Source organism: Sturnira hondurensis, unplaced genomic scaffold (genome assembly GCF_014824575.4).
Source record: "Sturnira hondurensis isolate 20B ecotype Veracruz unplaced genomic scaffold, ASM1482457v3 Scaffold0014854, whole genome shotgun sequence".
Classification (NCBI taxonomy): domain Eukaryota; kingdom Metazoa; phylum Chordata; class Mammalia; order Chiroptera; family Phyllostomidae; genus Sturnira; species Sturnira hondurensis.
In genome coordinates, this window is record NW_028087485.1 from 9,812,516 (window position 1) to 9,834,464 (window position 21,949).

Consider the following 21,949-nt stretch of genomic DNA (forward strand, 5'->3'; position numbering starts at 1 on the left):
CAAAGTCAGGGCTTTTTACTCTGTGCCATGCTGCACTGGCACTGGGTCCACCACCTCCACCACCGTACCCCTGCTGTGACAGTGTCATCACCACAGTCATTCTCATCACTGCTATCACCACCGTCACCACCACCTTCACCAGCGCCGTCCCCAACACCAACTCTGCCATCACTGGCACCTCCACTATCACCATCAGCAGCAGCACCACCATCACCCCCCATTACAGCCCCCACCGTCATTGTCGTCACTCCATCATCATACCATCATTGTCTGAACTCATGGAGGGGTCCTCTTGGGCCCTGATACAGCACGGAGGGAAGACCCAATGGGAAGGACAGAAGGAAGGTGACATGCTTCCGAGGAGCCTGGGAGCAAGATTCAGAAGCTCGGCCTCTGCAGCAGCCCTGGATCGTCCCAAACTCCAACCCTGCATCTGAACCTCCATGTCCTCCTCCCACACCCATAACTGGTCCCCATCGGGTGTGGCCCCGGTAGTTTCCCTCTGCTGGAGGTGGCTGTGGCGAGAGAGGCCCAGGAGGGGAGGGGCAGAGCCCCAGTTACACCCACAGGATTGGCTGCCCTGCGCCTCTCAGCCAGCACCTGACCAGAAGGTTCCTCAAGCACACAGTGACCTCAGGCACTGCCCTGAGCACTGCCCATCGCAGCCATGAGGTGCACACCTGGTGGGCTGCAGGGCCCATCCTGGGGGCAGCGGTGAGGTGGGAGGGGGCAGCCAAGCTCCCTGGGGGACGCGATGGACAAGTTCCGGATGGTCTTCCAGTTCCTGCAGTCCAACCAGGAGTCCTTCATGAACGGCATTTGCGGCATCATGGCCCTGGCCAGCACCCAGATATACTCAGCCTTTGATTTCAACTGCCCCTGCCTGCCTGGCTACAATGCCGCCTACAGCACGGGCATTATGCTGGTGCCTCCCCTGGTGCTCTTTCTGCTCGGCCTGGTCCTGAACAACAACGTGTCCATGCTGGCTGAGGAGTGGAAGCGGCCGCCAGGCCGCCGGGCCAAGGACCCCGCCGTGCTCCGCTACATGTTCTGCTCCATGGCCCAGCGTGCCCTCATTGCTCCCGTCGTCTGGGTGGCTGTCACGCTGCTCGATGGCAAGTGCTTCCTCTGTGCCTTCTGCACTGCTGTGCCTGTGACTGTGCTGGGCAATGGCAGCCTGGTGCCTGGCCTGCCTCCGCCAGAGCTTGCCCGCCTGCTGGCCCGGGTGCCCTGCCCAGAGATCTATGACGGTGACTGGCTGCTGGCCCGTGAGGTGGCCGTTCGCTACCTGCGCTGCATCTCCCAGGTGAGGGGGCCGGTGACCGGGGGCTAGGTCTCCTCGCACAGACCTGGGCCTCTCTGCAGGGGCCTAATTCCCCACCTCTCAAAATGGGGCCTCCTCAAGAAGAGTTGTTTTCCCAATAGATTGGGGCACCCCCTCAAGTGGAGCTCTGTGGGGCAGGGGCTTACTTTCCCAATTGGGGCAGGGGCTCCTGAAGGCCATGTGTCCTCATTCAGATCCGGGCCACCTGGGGAAAGTGCTATGGCTACTTAAGCCCAGAGGCCTGTGCTCTGTCCTGAGGTCCCCAGAGCAGACCCAGTGGTACAGCCAGGCCCATATCCTCCACCCTGAGCTCCAGCTCAGAAGCCTGGAGGAATTTGCATCCTTTCCGTCTTCTAGGCCCGGGCTGTGGTGATGCCGGTGGGTGGCTGGGACATTTGGGTACATTTCCCTGGCAAATGCCCCCAGATGGTACCTCCCTGTTTGGAGAGTGGGAGCCGAGGGTCCAGGTGCCCCTGGAACAGAGGGCATGGGTGAGGGGCATGCACTGTTGGGATATGCCCTCAAGACAAGGTTTGAGGGCCCGCCAAAGGGAAGTACAGCGCACGGGTCTCCCAGCCTCACTCCCGAGTCCTCTGCCGCTCTGGGCACTCACCCACCTGAGGCCCTCAGGCCAACCTGCAGTCACTGCAGTGTGCAGAGGGCCACCTGGGCGGCATGTCCTTGCAGCCCGTGGCTGGGGCTGTCAGGGGTGTGGGCTGGGGCTGGGCCTGCCCTGCAAGGGAGAGAGAAACATGCGCACTCTGCTCCAGCAGGTCCGGACACCCGGCTCCCTCTCTCCAGCCCAGAACTGTCTCCTGGAGGCCTGTGCCACCACCAGACACCCACGCGAATCTCTCACTCTGAGTGTCTGGTACAAATTCTGATTCCCTCCCAAACCTGTGCCTCCTCTCTTGTGAGCACTTGTCCCATCATCCATCCCAGGTGTCAGGGCCTGGGGCAGCTGTCCCTCCACCTGATTTTTTTTTTCACTGTTTGTGTCGGGATTTTATTATCTTCCTGCTAAACTATCCAAGCGGGGAGGGTGACATAGATGTGCATTCGTGGTGCTAGGAGGCAACTCGCTAAAAACCGGTTATTCCTTTGGTGAGGAGGGCCAAATGAAAAAAGGAAAACAGGAAAGAAAGGAGGGAGAAGGACACACGGGGAGAAAGAGAAAGGAGGTCTGAGTACGTAGCGGCTGCTCAGCGTGCTCCTTTGACGCCATGCAAAGGCCCACCCTCCCTGAGCCCCGTCTTCCCCTCCCCTGCTCTGAACATCACACCGCAACCTACGAGCGCTCCCAGAGGACAGGCTGCCCAGCCTGTAGACATAGTTCACTTGACCTTCAGAGGTTGAAATAAAAATTCAATTTTAGAGTTAATTGGCATCACCTAAAAGTCAGAATTTTCCACATAAAACGCAGATTTCCAGCTTCATTTGAAACTTCAGGAGATCTAGCCCCCAGCGCCCACAATTCCGCGGGGAGCAGCAAAGGGGGTGCTCCCTGCCCCCGTGAACACATGCTCCAAAGGTCCCCATTTGATGTCTGCTCTGCCAGACCCATCGTAAATATTTGGGCCTACTCTGCCTCCCGCTTTTCTGGTCTGACCAGACGCTTCTCTGTGCAGCTGGGGGCGGGCCCTGAAGCACAGGTTGGGGGAGCATCCTGACCTGTGGTCCCCCAGGTAGTGATTGACACAGAACAGAGGCAGCACCTGAACATTCAGTATTGCTCAGCACAGAGTTCGAGTGGTTGTCTGACGTGTCCCTGTGACCCCGAGGCCTGGCTCAGAGCCCTCAGGGTGGAGGCACCTGGTGCAGGTGACGGAACGGCAGACAATAGCATAGACAAGGACACAAGGCAGAGACACAGAACTCAGAGGAGGAAAGGTCACTACGGCCTGGGGTGGTCAAGGAAGTCTCCCTGAAGGAAGAGGCCTGGTCGGCAAAGGCCTATTGGCATAATTATAGTGGCTATCAGATACCGAGCACTAACTACATACCAGGCACTGTGCTAAGTTTAATATTACATTTAGCCCCACAACAGCCCTCTGAAAATAGTACTGTCACCATCCCCCCTTATAGGTGAGGAAACTGAGGCACCGTACTCCTGGTCAACTGGTGAGTAGTGGAGACAGGACCCTGACTCAGGCAGCCTACCTCCAGGGGCTTCCTGGGTCACTGCTATGTGTTGGGAGCCAGGCCTGCACCAGTTTTACTTCCTCTGACACGGAGAATGTGATGGGGTCTGGGTGCAGGCAGGCTGGGGGTGCCAGAGAGCAGTGCCCACTGACCCTTTTCCTTCCTCCCATCCAAGTACTAACCAGGCCCGACCCCGCTTAGTTTCCGAGATCAGAACAAGATCAGAACAAGATCGGGCGTGTTCAGGGTGGTATGGCCATAGAACCCCAGCCTTTTCCTTCCTTTCTCTTTTTCCTTTTCTTTTTCTTTTCTTTTCTTTCTCTCTCTTTTTCTTTCTTTCTTAAATTGAATCAAGAGATAGAAGAAGGGCAGGACAGAGAGGAACATCGATGTGAGTGAGAAACATCCATTGGTTGCCTCTTGCATGTGCTTTTACTGGGGCAAAATCCAACCTGAAACCTGCGCATGTGGCCTGAATGGGAATCGAACCTGCAACCTTTCGGTTTGCAGGACGATGCCCAACCAACTGAGCCACCCCAGCTAGGGCCTGGGTGACTCTTTCTTCTCTCCCCTGCAGGCACTGGGCTGGTCCTTTGTGCTGTTGACCACACTGCTGGCGTTTGTTGTACGCTCTGTGAGGCCCTGCTTTACGCAGGCTGCCTTCCTCAAAAGCAAGTACTGGTCCCACTACATTGACATTGAGCGAAAGCTCTTCGACGAGACGTGCACAGAGCATGCCAAGGCCTTCGCCAAGGTCTGTATCCAGCAGTTCTTTGAGGCCATGAACCATGACCTGGAGCTGGGTCACACCCATGGGGTGCTGGCCACAGTCCCAGCCGACTCAGCTGCCCCGGCTACCACTGAAGGGGCCAAGGAGGAGAGGGAGAAGCTTCGAGGCATCACCGATCAAGGAGCCATGAACAGGCTGCTCACCAGCTGGCACAAATGCAAGCCGCCCCTGCGGCTGGACCAAGAGGAGCTACTGATGGGCAATGGCTGGGCTGGGGGCGAGCCTCGGCCTCCACGCAAGGAGGTGGCCACCTACTTCAGCAAAGTGTGAGCTGTGGCCAGGTGAAGAGGCAGAAATGAGGGGGGCTCTGAACCCACAGCCCTTCAGACCCCCAAACCAGACAGAAAAATGAAGGCTACAGGTGTGGGTGATAGGCCCCTGGAGCAGACCCGCGTGCCCAGGCATTCACCTGCAGGTATGAGGCTGGAAATTTGGAACTGGAAGAGGACCTCACACCTCCAGTTGTCACATCGCTTTGGGTGGCCCCTGGGGAAGTGGACAGTGGAGCCATGAGCAGTATTAGTCAAAAGGTCCAAAACTGGCCCAGAGGGGACAAGCTCCCCCATCCCCAACCCCTGCCGGCCCACTTTATCTGATTCACAGTCCCCACTCTGACCCTACAGACACCCTTGCCCTAGCACCTGCACTTGCCCATGATGTGTTAGGGTCTCTGGTCCCTTAAGCTCAAGGCTCAGGGAGTGAGGGCGCATCCAGCCAGCTCCTGAAACGGGAGCCCTCTGAGGGTTCTGCCAGGCTCCTGAGGGAGGCCGAGTGGCCCAAGGGGGCCCAAAGGACATGACATGCAGCCTCACCTGCTGTGACCCATGAGATGCCAGAATCTAGGTCCACTGGGGAGGAGCCAGGGTATGTGGTCACCATGGAGGTCATTCAAGAGTTGTCATGGTGACCTGCACATTTATTAGCCCCAAGCACACAGGGCTTCCTGTCTTAGCTCATTGGGCTGCTGTAACAAAATGTCACATATCAGGTAGGTTATAAACAAAGGACATCTGATTCTCCATTCTGGAGCCTGGAACCCCAAGCCCATGGTGCTGGCATGGTCACATTCTGGTGAAGTTCATGGTCTCGTCCTGATTCAGCCAGCGCCTTCTCACTGTCCTCACGTGGCAGAAGGCAGCAGAGATCTCTCCGGAGCCTCTTTCATAAGAACAACTAATCCCATTCGTGAGGGCTCCACCAAGGCCCCTCCTCCCTTGGGGGTTAGGATTCAACAGATGAATTTTGGAGAGGACACAAGAACATGGGAAAGGCCCTCTCACCCCCTCACATCCAGGGTAAATCAGACCCCCCCCCCAGGCCTGAACAGTTAGAAACAGAAGATGAAGTCTTCCCATTTTCTCGAAGCCCCCACCTCCTGGGCCGGGGTCTCCGGAGTGCTCAGAGGCTCTGCCCTGAGATGGGGATGAGGGTGGAGGGGTGGAAGCGGAGCTGCCTGGGGTGGGAACAGCTCAAGAGTCCAGGGTGACGCCGAGCTGGCTTAGGTGCTGGCTCTAGCACTCACAAACTGTGTCCCTTGGGCCAGTTGCTTCATTTCTGTGCCTCGGTTTCCCCATCTGTACCCGGGAGATGAGGGCACCTACCTCGTGGGGTTGTCCTGGGCATTAAATGGATGGAGAGTATAAAGGACACAGCACATGGTAGGCACTCGGTGTGTGTGTGGCTGACACGTTTGTTGATTTCCGAACCTGCGAGCTTACCCGACTCGTCCCGCTGGACATAAGAGGAGGGGACATCAGGGTCTGGAACCATCTGTGTTGAGGAGGAAGAAACAGGGCCAAGATGGGCTGACCGCCCCACCTCCCCTGTTTTTAAAACGAAAGCCCCACTCATCTAAGAATTCATTTTGATCTTGACTCCTACGGTTTTGCTCTAGTGATTTCCATTCGTTCCTGGGCACCCTTCCCTCCATTCCCATGTCTGAAACCCAGTCTCTGTCCCTTCAATTATTTGGGAGGAGGGCCATCCCAAAGGCCAAGCTGGACCGCAGGGCTCCTCCAGGGTGTGGGACATGATCTAGACCGCGAGCAGGGGCAGGATTCAGATGAGTAAAGCTCAGGTGTGTGCTGGTGAAGGGGCTCCCGATGGGAAAAGCCGGCCAGGCGGTACTGGGGAGGAAGAGTGGGGAGGGTAAAGCTCGGGTTGGGCAGATGTGGGTTCAGATACGAGAGCAGCAGGGCCCAGGGTAAGTCACCGAGTCCCTCCGAGCCTCAGCGTGAATATGGTGAAATGGATGTTGAAAGATCTGCTTTTCTGGATACTGTGAGGAAAAAGGGAGATAATTTTTGTGGGAGCATCTGGAACCGTGCTTGGCACAGGGTAGGACCTGAAAAATAAACACTGGTCCCCTTCCCTTCACCCCTGCACGTGGGCGAGGCCAGCACGGAGAGGCCAGCACGTCACCCAGCAGTTCCGCTGCGAGCTGACGGGGGCCTGGGGGCCTTTGATCCTGGGAGTCACGCAGCCTGTCCTTGCACAGGACTCCCCTCTTCAGAATTTCCGACCTGTGACTTTTCAGCCTTGGCTTGCCCACTCCCACAGACGGTGGGGGGCCGGGCTCACAACCACTTTTTGGGACAGTCTGGGCAACTCTGATCATTACAGAGGTCCTCTGATATTGAAGCAGTACCTGAGGAGTTAGCTGAAGACTGGACAGAAGATGCCAACTGGGCAAGGGTTTGTCCAGCCAGTGGCTGAAGAAGGGCCAGAAGAGGGGTGGGGATGGGGGTGGAGGGTGGGGGTAGGGTCCGGGGAAGGGGAAGGACTAGCCCTGTGTATCCTGCAATGCGTCAGCTTCAGTCTGACGGCAGCTCTGCCCTAACTCTGCTGAGGTTTTGTTCTAGCAGTTTCTGTCCATCTGGATGGAGGGGTGGGTTTTCAAGCATGGGCACTACTCTTGACATTGTCCAGGAGGGCAGGCTCAGGCCAGCTCTCCCGAAGGCCCTCTGCCTGGCCCCCAACCAGTCCGGCGGCTGTGGAGCACAGACCCTCTGCTGGGGAAGGCAGGCAGAGCCAGGCGCAGGCGGAGGGCTGCTGAACAGGCGGCCCAACTTCCTCTCCTCTGCACCGCCCTCTGCTGCTCCGCCCTCCCCGGCCTGGTGCGGGGGATGTTTTCCACTTGCCGCTGTGCAAGTTTCATCCCGCTGCTTCCTCCTCTTCCCTGGAGTTAAACTTTTCTGAGGACGCCACCGGCCCTGCTCCTGTGCAGGAGAAAAGCAGGAGGGCGCCCTTGGAGGGCACAGTCACCGGAGGGCCCATCGGGTGGAACAGCTGCCCCACCCCAGCTCAGATGTCTGAGCGCCACTCACTTGGAGAGAGAGCCCTGCCGGAGGAGGCCAAAGCCACTGGTGCCTGTGCCTGCCCCTGGTAAGAAGGGCCCCTTCTGGAGTGTGCCAGGGGACAGGGGAGCATGGGAGGGCCTCCCAGAGGGAAAGAGGCCCCTAGCTGAGGACCCCACTATAGGTAGGGGCTAGCCTTACCCCTCCTTCCAGCCGCCTGTCTCCTGTCCTGACTTGGAGGTCCCATGCCCAGCTGCGGGGGCAAGGCCAGTGGTCTCTTCTGCCCACCGGTGTTCAGGTATCTTGTACCCAAATGCATGCAGTTTCTAAACCCAGGGCCACCCACAGGGAACTCATTAGGAACCTTGAAGCCCAGAGCAGAAGAGGAAGGGGGAGAAGCGGCTTCTTTTAACCCATTCAAGCCCAGCAATATGACAAACTCCCTTTTCCAGAGAGTGAGGCTGGGGCCCCTGGGCTGTGAGTCGGGGAGACTTAGATCCATCTTCCTCCTCCATGTCCTGATACCCCACGTGGTCAGCCAGCTCTGCCTGGGCCCATTGGACAGCCAGGCAGACCCCAGGGCCGGTGTAGAGGAGGCATGGTAGGGAGTATGGGCAAGCCCCCTCCACTTTGTTAGCTACCCACCCCTCCCCCTACTCCCGGCTTCCTCTGGCCGGGGAGAACTTTTGTTTTTCATCCCAGGGATGGGGAGAAGAGCACATGGGCCACGCCCTGAGCTGTCTCTGGCTTGTGTGGGTGGAGCCTTCAAAGGCAGCTGGGCCCAGGCCTCGGTCACTTTTGGGCAGGCTGCCAGCGCTGCTGGGTGGGACAGGGCTGCTGGGCAGGGAAGAGGGTAATGGGTGAGCAAGGGGAGGCTCACCAGGGCTCTCACGGATGGGCACAGAGCAATGGCGAGCTCACTTAGCTTGACTCGACCTGGTCCATTTTCCAGGTCTCCTGAGGTTGTTGTTGAGTCTTGCCCAAGCACCTCCATGTCTGAATGGCTCCAAGCAAGGTACTTTACCTCACTAGGCCTCAGCTGCCTGATATCTGCAGGCAGGAAAATCATCCCACCCTCCCTCACCTCTGGCCGTCACCCTGATGACTCAACAGGGTGAGAGAAGCAGAGGCACAAAGGGTCCCACGTCACATATAGGACAGTTATCAGGCGTTGTTTACTCCCTGGCTTTGCCCTCCTGCATTCCTAAGAGGAGAGCAAAGGCCAGAACGATTCGTGCCCTTTTCGTAGGCGAGGACACTGAGGCCCGAGAAAAGTCATGACGTGTGCTGTGAGTCAGGATCCCCTGACCCAGTCCGGAGCCTGAGCCCTCCGACAGGAGAAGGTTCTTAGGAACTGCAGGTGGCAGAGCGGGTTCTCCACCTTCTTCCTCCCCTAGGGCTAGAAGCCTTGAGGTCACAGTCCTGGCTTCCTCAGCACACCAGCCCTGCCTGGAATCCCAGAAAGAAAGCCAGTCGACATCGCACCCCCCCACCACCACAGGGTCATCCCTAACCCCACCTGGAGGGTCCTGCAGGGGCAACATGAACCTGAGTGAACGAGGCTGATGGACCTGAGCTTGACTCCCAGCCACTCACCCTGGGGAGCCCCCACCTCCTGTGGGGACACGAGGGGTACACAGCTCACTGTGGATCAGGAGGTTGGGGAGTATGGGCTGTAAAGCACCCGACACACAGTAGGAGCTCAGTGAAATGTGGCTATCATCAGCCCCCCGGGCCCCGGGGCTCCCCATGTCTCCTCTCTTTCTCACCTGCCGGCTTGCAGAGGCAGACATTTCTCAGTGATCTCCTGTTCCCCAGGGAGCACCAGGCCAGCCACTCCGGGTGACACAATGGCCAGACCGCGCCCTGCCCTCTGGTGCCCACCTGCCTGCGCTCCTCGCTAGCCTCACCAAGCACCATCGAGCAGTAACCTGTCTCCACCCCTGCAGTCGGTGCCCCCTGCAGACCCCTCAGCATGGCGGCCCTGATCGCTGAGAACTTCCGCTTTCTATCGCTCTTCTTCAAGAGCAAGGACGTGATGATTTTCAATGGGCTGGTGGCACTGGGCACGGTGGGCAGCCAGGAACTGTTCTCTGTGGTGGCTTTCCACTGCCCTTGCTCACCAGCCAGGAACTACCTGTACGGGCTGACGGCCATCGGTGTGCCTGCCCTCGCACTCTTCCTCATCGGCGTCATCCTCAACAACCACACCTGGAACCTAGTTACTGAGTGCCAGTACCGGAGGACCAAGAACTGCTCGGCTGCCGCCAACTTCCTCCTTCTAAGTTCCATCCTGGGCCGCGCGGCCGTGGCCCCGGTCACCTGGTCTGTCATCTCCCTGCTGCGAGGCGAGGCCTACGTTTGTGCTCTCAGTGAGTTTGTGGACCCCACCTCACTCACGGCTGGAGAAGGCTTCCCACCAGCCCACGCCACAGAAATCCTGGCCAGGTTCCCTTGCGGCGAGGGCCCCGCCAACCTGTCAGGCTTCCGGGAAGAGGTCAGTCGCAGGCTCAAGTATGAGTCCCAGGTAAGGCTGTGTAAAGGGAAGCTCTTCTTCTCTCTCCTACTGTGGCTGGAGGGGAGGTGCCGGGATGCCTCCAGGGGCTAAGGTCTCCAGGAAAGCACTAGGTTAGCAGCATCAGGCATCAGAGCTGTGTAACCTATGGGTTAGTGCTTGATGGGACAAGGGACAATTCTAGCCTCAAGTGAGAGTTTTAAACATTAAAGGAACATTTTTCTGGCTCAGACTGAGCCTTAAGCCCATGACTCCAGCCAGAATGAGCACAAACAAAACCCTGTGAGCCGAGGACACATTTGCTATGGGCCATGAGTTGGCCAGGGGGGTGCATCTGGCTTCAGGGATGAGCATGTTCCTATTCCAGGAAGGACCCGGCCAGCATTGAATCAGCCTCAGGCCCTGCTGACATAAGGGGAGTCCTTTGAGCCAGGAAGAGGTGTCATCAGGCAACAGCAGCTGCTGCCCTGAACCCAGCCTCAGCCTTGACTTGGTTCTGAGGGAGTGAAGGCTGGTCGGGGGAGAGAAGGTCAAGGGCAGAGATGTGGGCAGAAACGGAAAAGCTGAGCTGGAAGCATTAACTTAGAGAGGCGGGGGGTGGGGGTGGGGGTGAGAAAGAGACACGGAGGAGCACCAGACTTCTGAAAAGGTCTCCTCTCAGGTCCACGAGGAACACAAAGAGAGAGAAGCAGGGCTGGAGGCAGCACCAAAGGAAATGAAAGACATAAAAATAAAACTTGATGATTAAAAGCCACAAATGACTGCACAAGCTGAGTGGGGAGACAAAGATGACCCCAACTGCCCTAGCCTGCCACAGACTCACACCCCAGCGAGTGTTAAGACAAACACATAGGCAGAGTGGTGATGCAAGACCAGGCCATCGGGGACTCAGGGAAGGCAGGATTGCTTCCTGGTGGTGGCATCTGGGCTGAGCTTGGCAGTTTGAGCTGGATTTCCATGTGGTGAGATGATGCGAAGGGGGGATGGGAAGGCTGCGGCTAAAGAAATGGCGGAAAATGTGGGAGGCAAAGTCTAAGAACAGAGAAAAGAGTAAGTTCAAGTGAGGAAAAACCAGTGCGACTACAGCCAGAGGACCTGCTTCCCTTCCAGAAGCAGAATCAGAATCGTCAGCCAGTTCTAAAGTCCAGGCTCAGCCCAGCCCACCCTCTACTTCATCCTGGGTGGGTGGGGGGGTCCAGGCAGCCCCTTGCCCCTCCTCAACCCTGCCCCTTCTCTGGCCAGCTCTTCGGGTGGCTGCTCATCGGCGTGGTGGCCGTCCTGGTGTTCCTGACCAAGTGCCTCAAGCACTACTGCTCACCGCTCAGCTACCGCCAGGAGGCCTACTGGGAGCAGTACCGCAACAACGAGGACCAGCTCTTCCAGCGCACCGCCGAGGTGCACGCCAGGGTGCTGGCTGCCAACAACGTGCGCCGCTTCTTCGGCTTCGTGGCGCTCAGCAAGGAAGATGAGGAGCTGACAGCCAAGTTCCCAGTGGAAGGCACACAGCCGCGGCCACAGTGGAACGCCATCACCGGCGTCTATCTGTACCGTGAGAACCAGGGCCTCCCACTCTACAGCCGCCTGCACAAATGGGCCCAGGGTCTGCCAGGCAACGGCACAGCCCCGGACAACATGGAGATGGCCCTGCTCGTCTCCTAAGGGCCCTGTTCCCAGCCTCTGCAAGCAACAGTCCTCAGTCCAACACTGCACCCCACCACCTGCTCACAGCAGCCACAGAACATTTTTTTTTAAACTACAACTTTTGGGGGAAAATGGGCCAAGAGAAAGAAACAGTGATCTGGCGACAGAGGACAGCGCTAGTACACAGTGTGGTCAGCGCGGACAGGAAAGGCCTCAGACCTGAAGGAATCCACTCTCCTACTGGCACCAGCCGCGGGGCCAACAGCTTTGGAGGAAAGACCCTTTCTCTGAACTGTGGTGTGGATGCCCTTTTCCTGGTGGGGCTCCAAGCCTGAGAAGCCCTGGCCAGCAGAGCTGGGTGACAATGAGTCACCAGTAGGCTCACTGTGTAGGATGTCATGCAGCTGACTTATGTCTAGCTCCACAGGACACCCAGCTCAGTGGTGCTCAGCAGTGCTCAGCTGAAAAGCTTCCCTGAATTTAATGTACGCTACTGGCTTTATTTTACATGTTTACAATTTTGATAAAGGTCTTCTGAGTAGAAAAGACTAGCTTGGTGTGTGCATAATGGGATGGGCCATGCCACAGCAGATAGGTGGTCATGGGGATGGGTCTAAATCCCATCTCCTGCCCTGGCCAGTGTGGCTCGGTTGGCTGGAGCATTGTCCCATAACCGAAAGGTTGGGAGTTCAGTTCCTAATCAGGGCATGGGCGTGCACGATCCCGTCCAAGTGCTGATCCCCAGTCTGAGCACATATAGGAGGCAACTAATTGATGCTTCTATCTCTCTCATCAATGTGTCTCCCTTCCCCTCTTTCTAAAAACAAAGAAAAAAAATCCTCTGGTGAGAATAAAAAAAAATAACCAACCCATCTCCTGTGGGAGGGAAGGGGACAGAGACCCTGGGCAGGACTAAAGTGGTCGGGAGGGCAGGCACCGGAGCAGGGAGCAGGATGGCTGATGCTCTCTGAGCAATTGGATTCATTTATCATCTGATTTGCTCAGAGGAACAGAGGGAGCCTGGCCACTCTTACAGGCAAGCTCAGCTTAAATTCCTTGAGTCAGAAGATTATGCACTCAGTAACACTAGTTCTCGAAACCTTGCTGACAACCAAGAACCAGGGCAGCCTTGGCTTCTCCTCCCTCCCATGCCCACCCCTGCCTGACCTCCTCACCACCTCCAAAACCTTCGTCGCCCTTCCCTGTCCTGCTTCCTGGTACATGACTCAGTCATGAACCATGGAAAAGCTCTCTCGCTCTCAAGGACACTTAAACTCTGCCAGAGAACATTTTTAAATTCTCTTAAGACCAAGCCAAAAAAGTACTGGCTGCAACAAGTAGTTGGGTCTGCACTGGCCTCCGAGAACTCTGGAACATACAGGACTGCGACTTATCAAATGATGCAGAGACCTCCTGGGAATTTCACAAGGGAGGTGTGGGTGTGGCAGGTGGGTTGTCTCCTCTCCCTCTGGACTCAAGGAATCACCCCCCGGGTCAGTCAGTGCCCTCTGCCCAGCCACCTCTCCCCAGAGGAGCTAGGAGGGACAGAGAAATGCGAGGCTCTCCCCAGACCCACACAGCACACCCATCCTCACTGAGCCTCTGAGCTGCATACAACGTACATTCTCTCTCATTTCACCACAAAACCCTTCCAGGTAGGGTGTTTTAACCCCATGTCACATGTGAGGTGCCAATTTGGGGATGTTGGGTCATCTGGCCCTGGGGGGCTGAGAGAAGATGCCATTACTGGGTGGCCTTCTGAATCAGGTGCCCAGGTTCCCCAATATCCTTTCTGGGCTATGCCTGTGTCCTTCTGTCCCAGCTCATGGCCTCCACAAAGACTGAGCCGAGCTGAAGCAGAAAGAATGCTGAGAGACTCAGAGATTCAAAGGGGCGGGCCTGTTCCCTGGGTCCTGCTGACGGCCGCCCTGTGACTGGTCCAAGAGGCTGCCGAGACCAAAGAGGGACCTTGGCCACTGGTTGTCAGCAGTCAGCGCCCCCACTTTTGCTTTCCCAGGAATACCCATGAAGGAGAAACCCTCAGCTTTCCCTGAGCCTGCAACAACTGAGCTGTCTCAGATAGGAAAAAAGATGAAATCACTACTTTGAACAAAATAACAAAGAGGAATTTATAAGAAATCTCAAATGCCTTTTTATCCTAACAGGATTACCCCAAGGACGCTGCAGAAAACACAGCACTTAAATAGAGTCCTCAGGCAACAGTTTTCAACTGCTGGGAGCCTGAGGCTCGGGCAGGCTGACACGCCGTGGACCGTGGCCGTCCCAGCCAACCCGCCACTAGTCCTCCAGCACAGAGCTCTTGGCCTCCACGTAGTCCAGGGCCTTGGCCTTCACTGCCTGCACATCCTTCTCAGTGCCGTGCTGCTTCTCGTAGTCCAGGTAGCGCTTGAAGAAGAACTTCATTCGCTTGGGGGCCAGACTCAGGTGAATGACCCGCTCAAAGATGTCCCTGTGAGGAAGAGAAGGGCCGCATTTGCTTCTTGGTCCCCTGCCACACGATTCCTGGCTAACCTTCCTCACTTGCTTGCAGGCTCTGGAGCAGGCCCTGTTCCATCCAGCATCCCCACGTACACCTTCATTTTTACCACCACTCTGAACGTCTATCATGCCTACTGTGGGAGGGATACCACCACTCTTACTTCCAGGTGGGCGCACAGACACCCAGAGATGCTGAAGGACTTACTGGCCTGAAGGCACATGGTGAATCAGGACAAAGCTGCTGGGATGGGACACACGTGAGGTATGCGTCTGTGAGAAGAGCTCACTTAAAAACTCACTGATGGGCTTGGGTGAGGCACTTTCTGGACCGAAGCCTGCTCACCTCTAATCCTCCCTGCCTGTGGGGATGCTGGCGGACAACAGTGAGAGTGTGCCTGTGAACATTCTCTACAATCAGAGCCAGGCAGTGTTAATTATGAGGGAAACCCAAGACTCCTGCCCCCCGGCCAGCAGCCAGGTTCCAGATACTGACTAGAGGCTGGACCCGAGGCAGAAACAGAAGTTGGAGAAGTGAATGCCACGAGCCCTGATGTGTCAAGTCAACGCTGTTTTCCCAGATGCAGTAAGACAAATGGGGAAGCTGGGAGCTGCTGTGGCTGCTAATAGTCATCCGCTTGGCCAATGTCCCCGGCCCCCCATAGGGAATTCATCCCCGGTCTGCCTGCCCCTCTTACCGGACTTCCTTCTGGCTGCCATGCTTGATAGTCATGTCGATGTAGACCGACCAGACATCTGTGCGCTTTGGGTAGGTGCTCAGTGTGTTCTCGAAAATGGCTTTGGCCCGCTCCGCATCGCCCAGCTGGAACTCAAGCTGGGCGAACTTGGAGATCACATCCACGTCTGCAGGGAGAGGACAGCTCAGGCCCACAAAGCAGACAGACCCCCCATCACAACACAATGTGCTACAGGGACTGAGTCTGGCTCCTGACTCCCTGCTCTCGTGTCCCAAGGCACAGGCAAGGACGAGAGGGGCAGTGAAGCGGATTCAGGGCCAAATGCATAGATGGGCACTGATCTATGGCTCCCACTGCGCACAGCTTACTCTGGGCAAGGGGGCAACAGAATGAGCGCTGACTGCTTTTTGTTCCTCCATCTTCAGAATTCAGCTCTTGAAATGCATCATGCATTGTTCATAAGCATACAATCACAGAAACACAGACAGCTACATAACCTCGACAAGGCTGCCCACCACCACCCACAGAGGAGGGGACTGGCAATCCTGTGCCCAGGTAGGAGAGCTGGGTGTCCTCGGACACTGAGGCCAGAGGCAGGACGAGGCACTCACGCTCTTTTTGAGGCAGGCACTCGAGGGCTCGCTGCATCACTCGGTGACTGGCCCCGGCCTGGCCCTTCCGCAGAAGGAAGGCCCCATATTTGATCCAGACAGCTTTCTCCTGCCGGAAACGCTTCAGCATCCGGTTGTAGAGCTCCCCAGCTTCCTGTGGGAAAGCCACAGCAAGCTGAGGAATGTGTGATGTGAGACAGGGGGCAACAGCTCCATTCGTGAGAAGGCAGACTCAGGCTCACAGGCTCTGATCGCTATGCAGGCCCAGCTCCAGCTACTGCAGGGAGAGGGCGGGCTCACAGAGATGCGGAGGCCTAACCCGAGCAGGAGGCTCCCTACTGATTCTGGGCCCACACGGAGGTCCCGAGACTAGAACTGGACCCAGAATGTGGGGATTCTTTCCTGCTGCCCCCGTGACCCCCCGGAGTCAGTTTCTGAGGGCAGGGGATGCTCCAGCCACGAGCCAGCTGGCCCAGACTCCTACCTGGAACTTCTCTGACTTGGTGTAGATGTCAGCCAGCTGGAGAAAGACCTTCAGGGGTTCATTGTATTGGACGGCCCGCTCAAAGACCCTGGTCAGTGACTCCTGAGAGCCGTACATGTTTTCTAGGTTCAGCAGGGCCACCCACACGTTCAGCTTCTCCTGCTCCTCTCTGGAGGGAGAGCAGTCAGCCCATGAGCTCCACCGCCTCAGCCCCAAGGGCCCCTCACTCCACTCTGGGCATGGCGATGGGAACTCCATCCTCCTCCCCAGGCTCCATCCATGCCCTTGGTTCCCACCCTCAAGTGCAGGCACCGAGAGGCCCTGTCCCGTGCGGTTCACACAGCAGCAAGGACCCCAACCCCGACTGCCGGGTCTGGAGCTCCCAGACCGGGGCTCTACCTGGCTCCACCTCCATTCCCGGGGAGGAAGCCTACCGAATCTCAAAGTGGCCTGAGATATGAGCTGGAAGGAGCAGGATCTCTGGTCTGATTCTCTCCCCAAACTAAGAGAATGAAGTAAAGATCTCCATTCCTTTTCATTAGCCTTTGGGAAACTCATTCTACTCTCTGCCTGGAAAGTGGCCACCTGCAGGGTTCCCCCCAGGTACATGGGAAGCTGTGTTCCCTATTCTACTTGTTGGGACCTTTGTCCGAGTTAGGGACTCTTGTAAATGTGACCCTTAGCCGTTTCAGTGAAGAGAACTATAAAATATAAATGAGCAGATCTCTTTCACAGATGGCATTATCTACGAGAGACTGGGAGCTCATGGGGGCCCCTGGTGGCAGCCACCCCAAATGCTAGCAGCCCGCAGAGGAGAAAATGACCCGCAGGTGGTGAGCCCTGCAACCTGGGGAGGTGTGGCCCTGCTTGTCACAAGACCCCGCCCTAAAGCGGGTGATGGGGACAAAACCCCGACCTGAAGGAGATGGTCTTGAGAGCCCTCTCGGCCACGGCCCGGGCCTTCTCGATCTCTGTGGCCTGCAGGTGGAAGGCCATGTACTGCAGCCACAGGATGGAGCTGTCGGGGGAGCTCAGCACCAGCCGATCAAAATCGTCTGCTGACTCTGGCTGTCGCCCAGGATCCATCAGCGCCTCCTCAATGCGGGACAGCTCTTTCTCTGCCTTCTGCTTTTCCAACTCCCTTTCCTTCTTGCTTTTCTTCTTCTATGAAAGGCAAAAAGAGGTGAGTAATCACTCCTCAAACCCTGGGAAGGTCTGTGATAGAAGCCGAGTGTTGGCAGGGCAGTCTACCAGCTCTATAAATACTCCTTGGCCTGAGAACACCCCACCCTGCCGGAAGAGACACCCACAGGCTAGACAAAGCACAGGAGACTGGCACCAAGAGGTCCCTGCAGAAAAGGACAAAGCCCTGCAAAATACGACACCGTGGCTTGCTGTGGCTTCTCATCCTCCTCGCTGTCTGAGCTCTCTCCTCGAGGTGGCAAGGCCGGGGTCAGAGAGTCTAGCCCCACGTCCCACACGAAGCCAGAAGACACCTGCAGCCGGGGCAACTCTGCTCCTCTGGTCTGCTTTCCCTAGAGGGTCGCGGAGGTGTGTGAGGAAAGCACTGGGTTCAGGCGGCTCCTTCTTCCCCACCCCACCCACCAGGAGGAACAGGGACCCCCACCATGCTCAGAGAGCCTTCCCCCCCTCCTGGGGCCAGGTGAGGCCCGGTCCACCCAGGAAATTTACAGTCGTGACAAAAACATTTTCTTTGTAAATAAATGCATTTAGGAACAAATTTTAAAGATACACGTATGCATTTGTGTGTGTGTACACACATACACAGTAACACATACTATATAAAGTAACAGGCAGGCTAGGATGGAGACACGACACACACTCTGAGGTGGAAGGAATGCGATGCCCGAGTCTGGGAAGCCCTCACACCCTGAGTCCCCAGTTCACGCAGCACTGTTCTGACTCTGCATAGGGGCACTCAGGCTCCTACCTACTCACCCCACTAATTTAATTCTCTTTCACTCAGTAAATTAGAATTTAATCTGATCACAATTTATTTTATGCAACCCACTCTAGGGGTAGGACAGGGTCCCTGTCTTCAGGGAGCTCATGGCCAATGGAAAAAACCAGCAGCCCCATTTTTTCCTAGCTTACAGAAATCAAGAAAGAGGATGGTGCCACAGAACTTAGGCAGGAGTCAAGGACTGCCTGTGCCAGAGCGGCTCCCGCATGCCCATGTTCGATGGCGCCCCTCACCTTGGGCAGCACACTCCTCTCTTCCATCTCCTCTTCTCCTTCCCGGTAATAGACTTCGACACCACTGTCGTCCTCTTCTGATGCAGCGGCTTTCCTTTGCTTCTTGTTTACCCCTTCCTGAGATTCGACAGGTGGGAAAATGCTGAGCCACACTTCTTGTCCAGGAGCACCCTTGGGCAGCCCAGGGCGATGCCTCCCGTTCCGTCTTCCCTGGCACCACCCTGTGTCCAGCCGCCAAACTCCCACACCGTTCTCAGTTCAGGAGAAGGCAGGGCAGCTGCCCGGCTGGCTTCTGAATCGCTCTCCTTCCCATAGCAGGGGAGGCCATCCTCCCCGAGGACGTACCTGCTCGCTTCTGGACTCCAGGCGCATCCGCTTGCCCGGCTTCTTCGCTTGTGGTTGCTGAGGCTCTTTCTTCTCTTTGCTAGGCATCGGCGCCTCCTCCTGCCCCTTCTGCTCCCTCTTCTCTTTCCTTCCCTGGTTCTTCTTCTTCCTCTCCTTCTCTCCCTCCTCTCTGTGGTGTCTCTCCTCTGCCTCTCCTTGCCTCTCCCCTTGCTTTGGAAGTGGCTGTCCTAGGGGGGCAGAAAACACGTCCGGCTTTCCCGTGTCACTGGGGAGGAATGATAGCTCTACCAGGCTCTTCTGGTGGTTCACCCTACAACAGGAAGAGAGGGAAGATGGATGAGGAAGACGACAGAGAGTCCCACGGGCACAAGCAGCAGCCCCAGGCCTTCCTCTCTTCCCCGGCCCAGTCTTCTGGGCCCTGCCCCACCCACCCTGGAGTCCAGCCTAAGAATGAACGAGCTGCACATTTCTAAGGCTTAGTGGTAAAATACAGGGCGCGGCTGTGATGGTCCCGTACTTTGTCCCCAACAACAGGTGCCTATGCAGAGAAATTTCTCCACATTTCAAGAGCTGAGGTAGAAGGTTATAAACAAAGGGGCTTCGCTCATCAGAACACCTGCACCCACCACTACCCAAGCCATTCTATTGAAGTTGACCTTTAAATCTCCTCCCAGGGCTCACACAGAAAGGGGTGAAGGGGGGCGGGGTGGGACAGCACCTACCTTAGGACCTTGGCTGTGAGCAGCTTCCCTTCAGGGAGGTGTCTGTTATAAAGGGCTTTCCTGGTCGGGCTGCACTGGGAGACATGTGGGTACCGGGCCAAACCCACAACTGAGGGGCCAAGGCTGACAGAAGAGAGACAAGGGTCTGTGGTCACGAATACAACACAGCCCCAGCCAAGCCCAGCCTTCCACTTTCCCAGGGACCCAAGCTACGCCCTAGATTTATGACAGACATAAGTTCTTAGCATTTAAATGGATAAAGTGAGGCACTGGTCGGACAGTTTAGTTGGTTAGAGCATCATCCTAAGGTTATGGGTTCAATGCCCAGTCAGGGCACATAACAAGAATCAACCGCCGAATACATAAGTAAATGGAACAACAAATCAATCTCTCTCTCTCTCTCCCCCCTTCCATTATAAAGTCAATTAAAAAAATAAATCTAAAAAAGGGAAAGATTAAAGAGGGCTTGCTTTATAAACTGGGGAAAACCAGCAAGCACAGTGACACTGTGGTTGAAGGGCACTTTCACCCCAACCAGAGCAGCACAGCGTGTGACTCACGAGCTGCTGCTCTGGATGAGCAGAAAACGAGGGAGCCTAACCGCAGAGAAGACTGCATTATCTGGTGGTTGTGCACGTTACGTGACTTTGCAGAACACTTACAACTCATGATCAAACACTGAACTAAAAAAGATATCCCAATCCATTTAAAACTGAAAATGGACATGTCACATTCTTTGTCCAACACACCAAATAAGAATAATTCAACGTGTTTTTTAAAGTAAAAACAACCTGGAATTTTAAAAACTGGTGGAAACACATAGACTCTCCTTCCTTCGCATCCCCTTCAGAGAAGACCGCAGACCAGGGCAGGCCAAGGGGGGCATTCTGGTCTGGCCCAGGCTCCCAGGTCCCACGTCACTCACCCAAAGCGCACACCGTCAGGCTGGACGGACTTCACATAGCCCCTCAGGAGCTGCCCTTCCTGAATGTCCCGGATGGAGTTAATCTCGGGGTCTGTTATTTTGCTTTTTGTCTCTGGGTTTGTCCTAAAGGAAGAAAAGGCTCTCGTACTCATACCCTAATCCCCTTTCCCCATCCTCCCCGAGACGGACCTGGGATGCAGACCTCACATGCAGGAATACGACTCTGGACCTGCTAGCAAGACAGAGCCATGATTTCCAACCTTTTTCACCTGACACACATACACTATTAAAAGTCTGAGGTACACCAAAAATACATTTTTTGCCATTCTGACAAAAAATAGGTATAATTTTCATTCTTTCATACCAGACAGATGTTGTGTTAGCTGCTGTCATTTTTTTATTTGTCAGTCTAAGGGAAAAGAGGTCAGTGGCCCCGACTAAATAGTTGAGTATTGCATGTTTTAAAAATTCTTGTGGCACACCGGTTGAAAATTGTCGCTACAGAGTGCAGCCCCACTCTCTCCTGAAGTCCCATCGTCTGGGGACACATGTCTGTGAGCTGGCTATGCAGAAACAGGGAGAGGCTGACCAAGCGTCAAACCTAAAGCCCTGGCCTTATCAGCATCCATCTCTAACCAAGAAACAAGCTGACCTCAGGCCAGCCCACTGCAGGGTACACTCACTCCTGACCTGGGACCCTAGGGGCTAAATCCTCTCCCCTCCCCAGGCCACCACCTGGCAACCTGAATATCCACTCTTGGTTGTCTGGCCCTTTCCCTGGGAAACAAGAGCCTAGCAGACAGGTTCTTCTGGTAATCTGAATGTCCTCAGCTATTCCAAACAAAAACAGGGTGAGAGGCATAAGGTGGACAAGCAGAGATGGGTGGGAAGCCCAAAGACTATTATCAGGTCCACGTGGCCTCCCCTCTGTCCTCTAAGTGGGATTTCCTGCTCTCGTCCGCATAACGCCGACGCCCACCTGGACGACCGCAGCGACAAAGTCAGTACTCCATCTGCAGTCGACAGGACGTAACACCTGGAATGAGAGCAAAAGAGAGGGAACTACTGACATTTCAGCATCTCAGGGCAGCAAAGGGCCTCAGCTTCCTCTCTGTGAGGCTGACCCGCAGACTAGAGGGAGGAGATGCGAGGCCTGGGCTCCGTTCTTCTTTCTGCTGAAAACCTGCTGAGGGACTGTGGACAAGCCCTGCCACTTCTCTGAACCTTAGATCACCAGTCTGCCAGGTAAAAACACCACCACCTCCTCTCCTTACCCAGGAAGGTGCCAGGAGAGATTAAAGGAGGGGACACAAGAGCCCAGGCAGATGGAGTCATGTAGCGAGTATACAGGAGACAAGACCAGCCCTGTATCAGGTCCTGGGAGTGTGTGACCTCAGGGGAGAGACAGTGACCACAGGGAACCGTGACCAGGGGACGACAAGCGTGGGTACACTTGCAGACTCAAGGCAGCCGAGCGGTGAGGTCTGAACTAGCTAGGGAGGCTGCCAGGAAGTATGCAGGGTTTACTCTTTGGCTGGGTTTCCAAACATATTTCATCCAAAGTGGCAGTTAGTAGCCCAGAGTCACAAAGTATAGAATTTAGCAGTAGAACTTGGACTCAGAAACAGGAGAGTCCAAATTTTCCTCACAATAGGTGTCTGGCCTTTTGTAACACAGCATCATAACCTAAAGCAGGAAAAGACCTTGCGAGAAGTCTGCCTTTAAGTAACTACTTTATTATCC

At 55.9% G+C, this 21,949-nt stretch overlaps 3 protein-coding genes across 4 annotated transcripts in view; 2 read left to right on the forward strand and 1 right to left on the reverse strand.

The window, feature by feature from the left end:
* The first annotated feature begins 754 nt into the window (after nucleotides 1–754).
* On the forward strand, nucleotides 755–6,046 carry CALHM1 (calcium homeostasis modulator 1). Its single transcript, XM_037064015.1, has 2 exons — nucleotides 755–1,306; nucleotides 4,044–6,046. The coding sequence occupies exons 1-2, from the start codon at nucleotides 755–757 to the stop codon at nucleotides 4,524–4,526; spliced, it is 1,035 nt and encodes a 344-aa protein (XP_036919910.1). The 3' UTR covers nucleotides 4,527–6,046.
* A 1,280-nt stretch (nucleotides 6,047–7,326) lies between these two features.
* On the forward strand, nucleotides 7,327–12,259 carry CALHM2 (calcium homeostasis modulator family member 2). Of its 2 annotated transcripts, none has more exons than XM_037064018.1 (3): nucleotides 7,327–7,640; nucleotides 9,336–10,079; nucleotides 11,310–12,259. In XM_037064018.1, exons 2-3 carry the CDS (start codon nucleotides 9,528–9,530, stop codon nucleotides 11,724–11,726), a joined length of 969 nt encoding a protein of 322 aa, XP_036919913.1. In that variant the 5' UTR covers nucleotides 7,327–7,640; nucleotides 9,336–9,527; the 3' UTR covers nucleotides 11,727–12,259. The 2 variants fall into 2 exon arrangements, with proteins under 2 accessions (XP_036919913.1, XP_036919911.1); XM_037064016.1 differs by having other exon boundaries at nucleotides 9,371–10,079.
* Nucleotides 12,260–13,812: 1,553 nt separating this feature from the next.
* PDCD11 (programmed cell death 11) overlaps nucleotides 13,813–21,949 on the reverse strand; it is a 39,386-nt gene continuing 31,249 nt past the window's right edge. The window contains exons 26-36 of the mRNA XM_037064019.1: nucleotides 21,186–21,242; nucleotides 20,207–20,329; nucleotides 19,282–19,404; nucleotides 18,560–18,869; nucleotides 18,215–18,331; nucleotides 17,383–17,532; nucleotides 16,914–17,161; nucleotides 15,998–16,166; nucleotides 15,514–15,667; nucleotides 14,903–15,068; nucleotides 13,813–14,178 (exon numbers count right to left, since the gene is read on the reverse strand). Of these exons, the coding sequence (XP_036919914.1) occupies nucleotides 14,007–14,178; nucleotides 14,903–15,068; nucleotides 15,514–15,667; nucleotides 15,998–16,166; nucleotides 16,914–17,161; nucleotides 17,383–17,532; nucleotides 18,215–18,331; nucleotides 18,560–18,869; nucleotides 19,282–19,404; nucleotides 20,207–20,329; nucleotides 21,186–21,242 (1,789 nt within the window). The 3' untranslated portion in view covers nucleotides 13,813–14,006. The remainder of the gene's footprint in view (nucleotides 14,179–14,902; nucleotides 15,069–15,513; nucleotides 15,668–15,997; nucleotides 16,167–16,913; nucleotides 17,162–17,382; nucleotides 17,533–18,214; nucleotides 18,332–18,559; nucleotides 18,870–19,281; nucleotides 19,405–20,206; nucleotides 20,330–21,185; nucleotides 21,243–21,949) is intronic.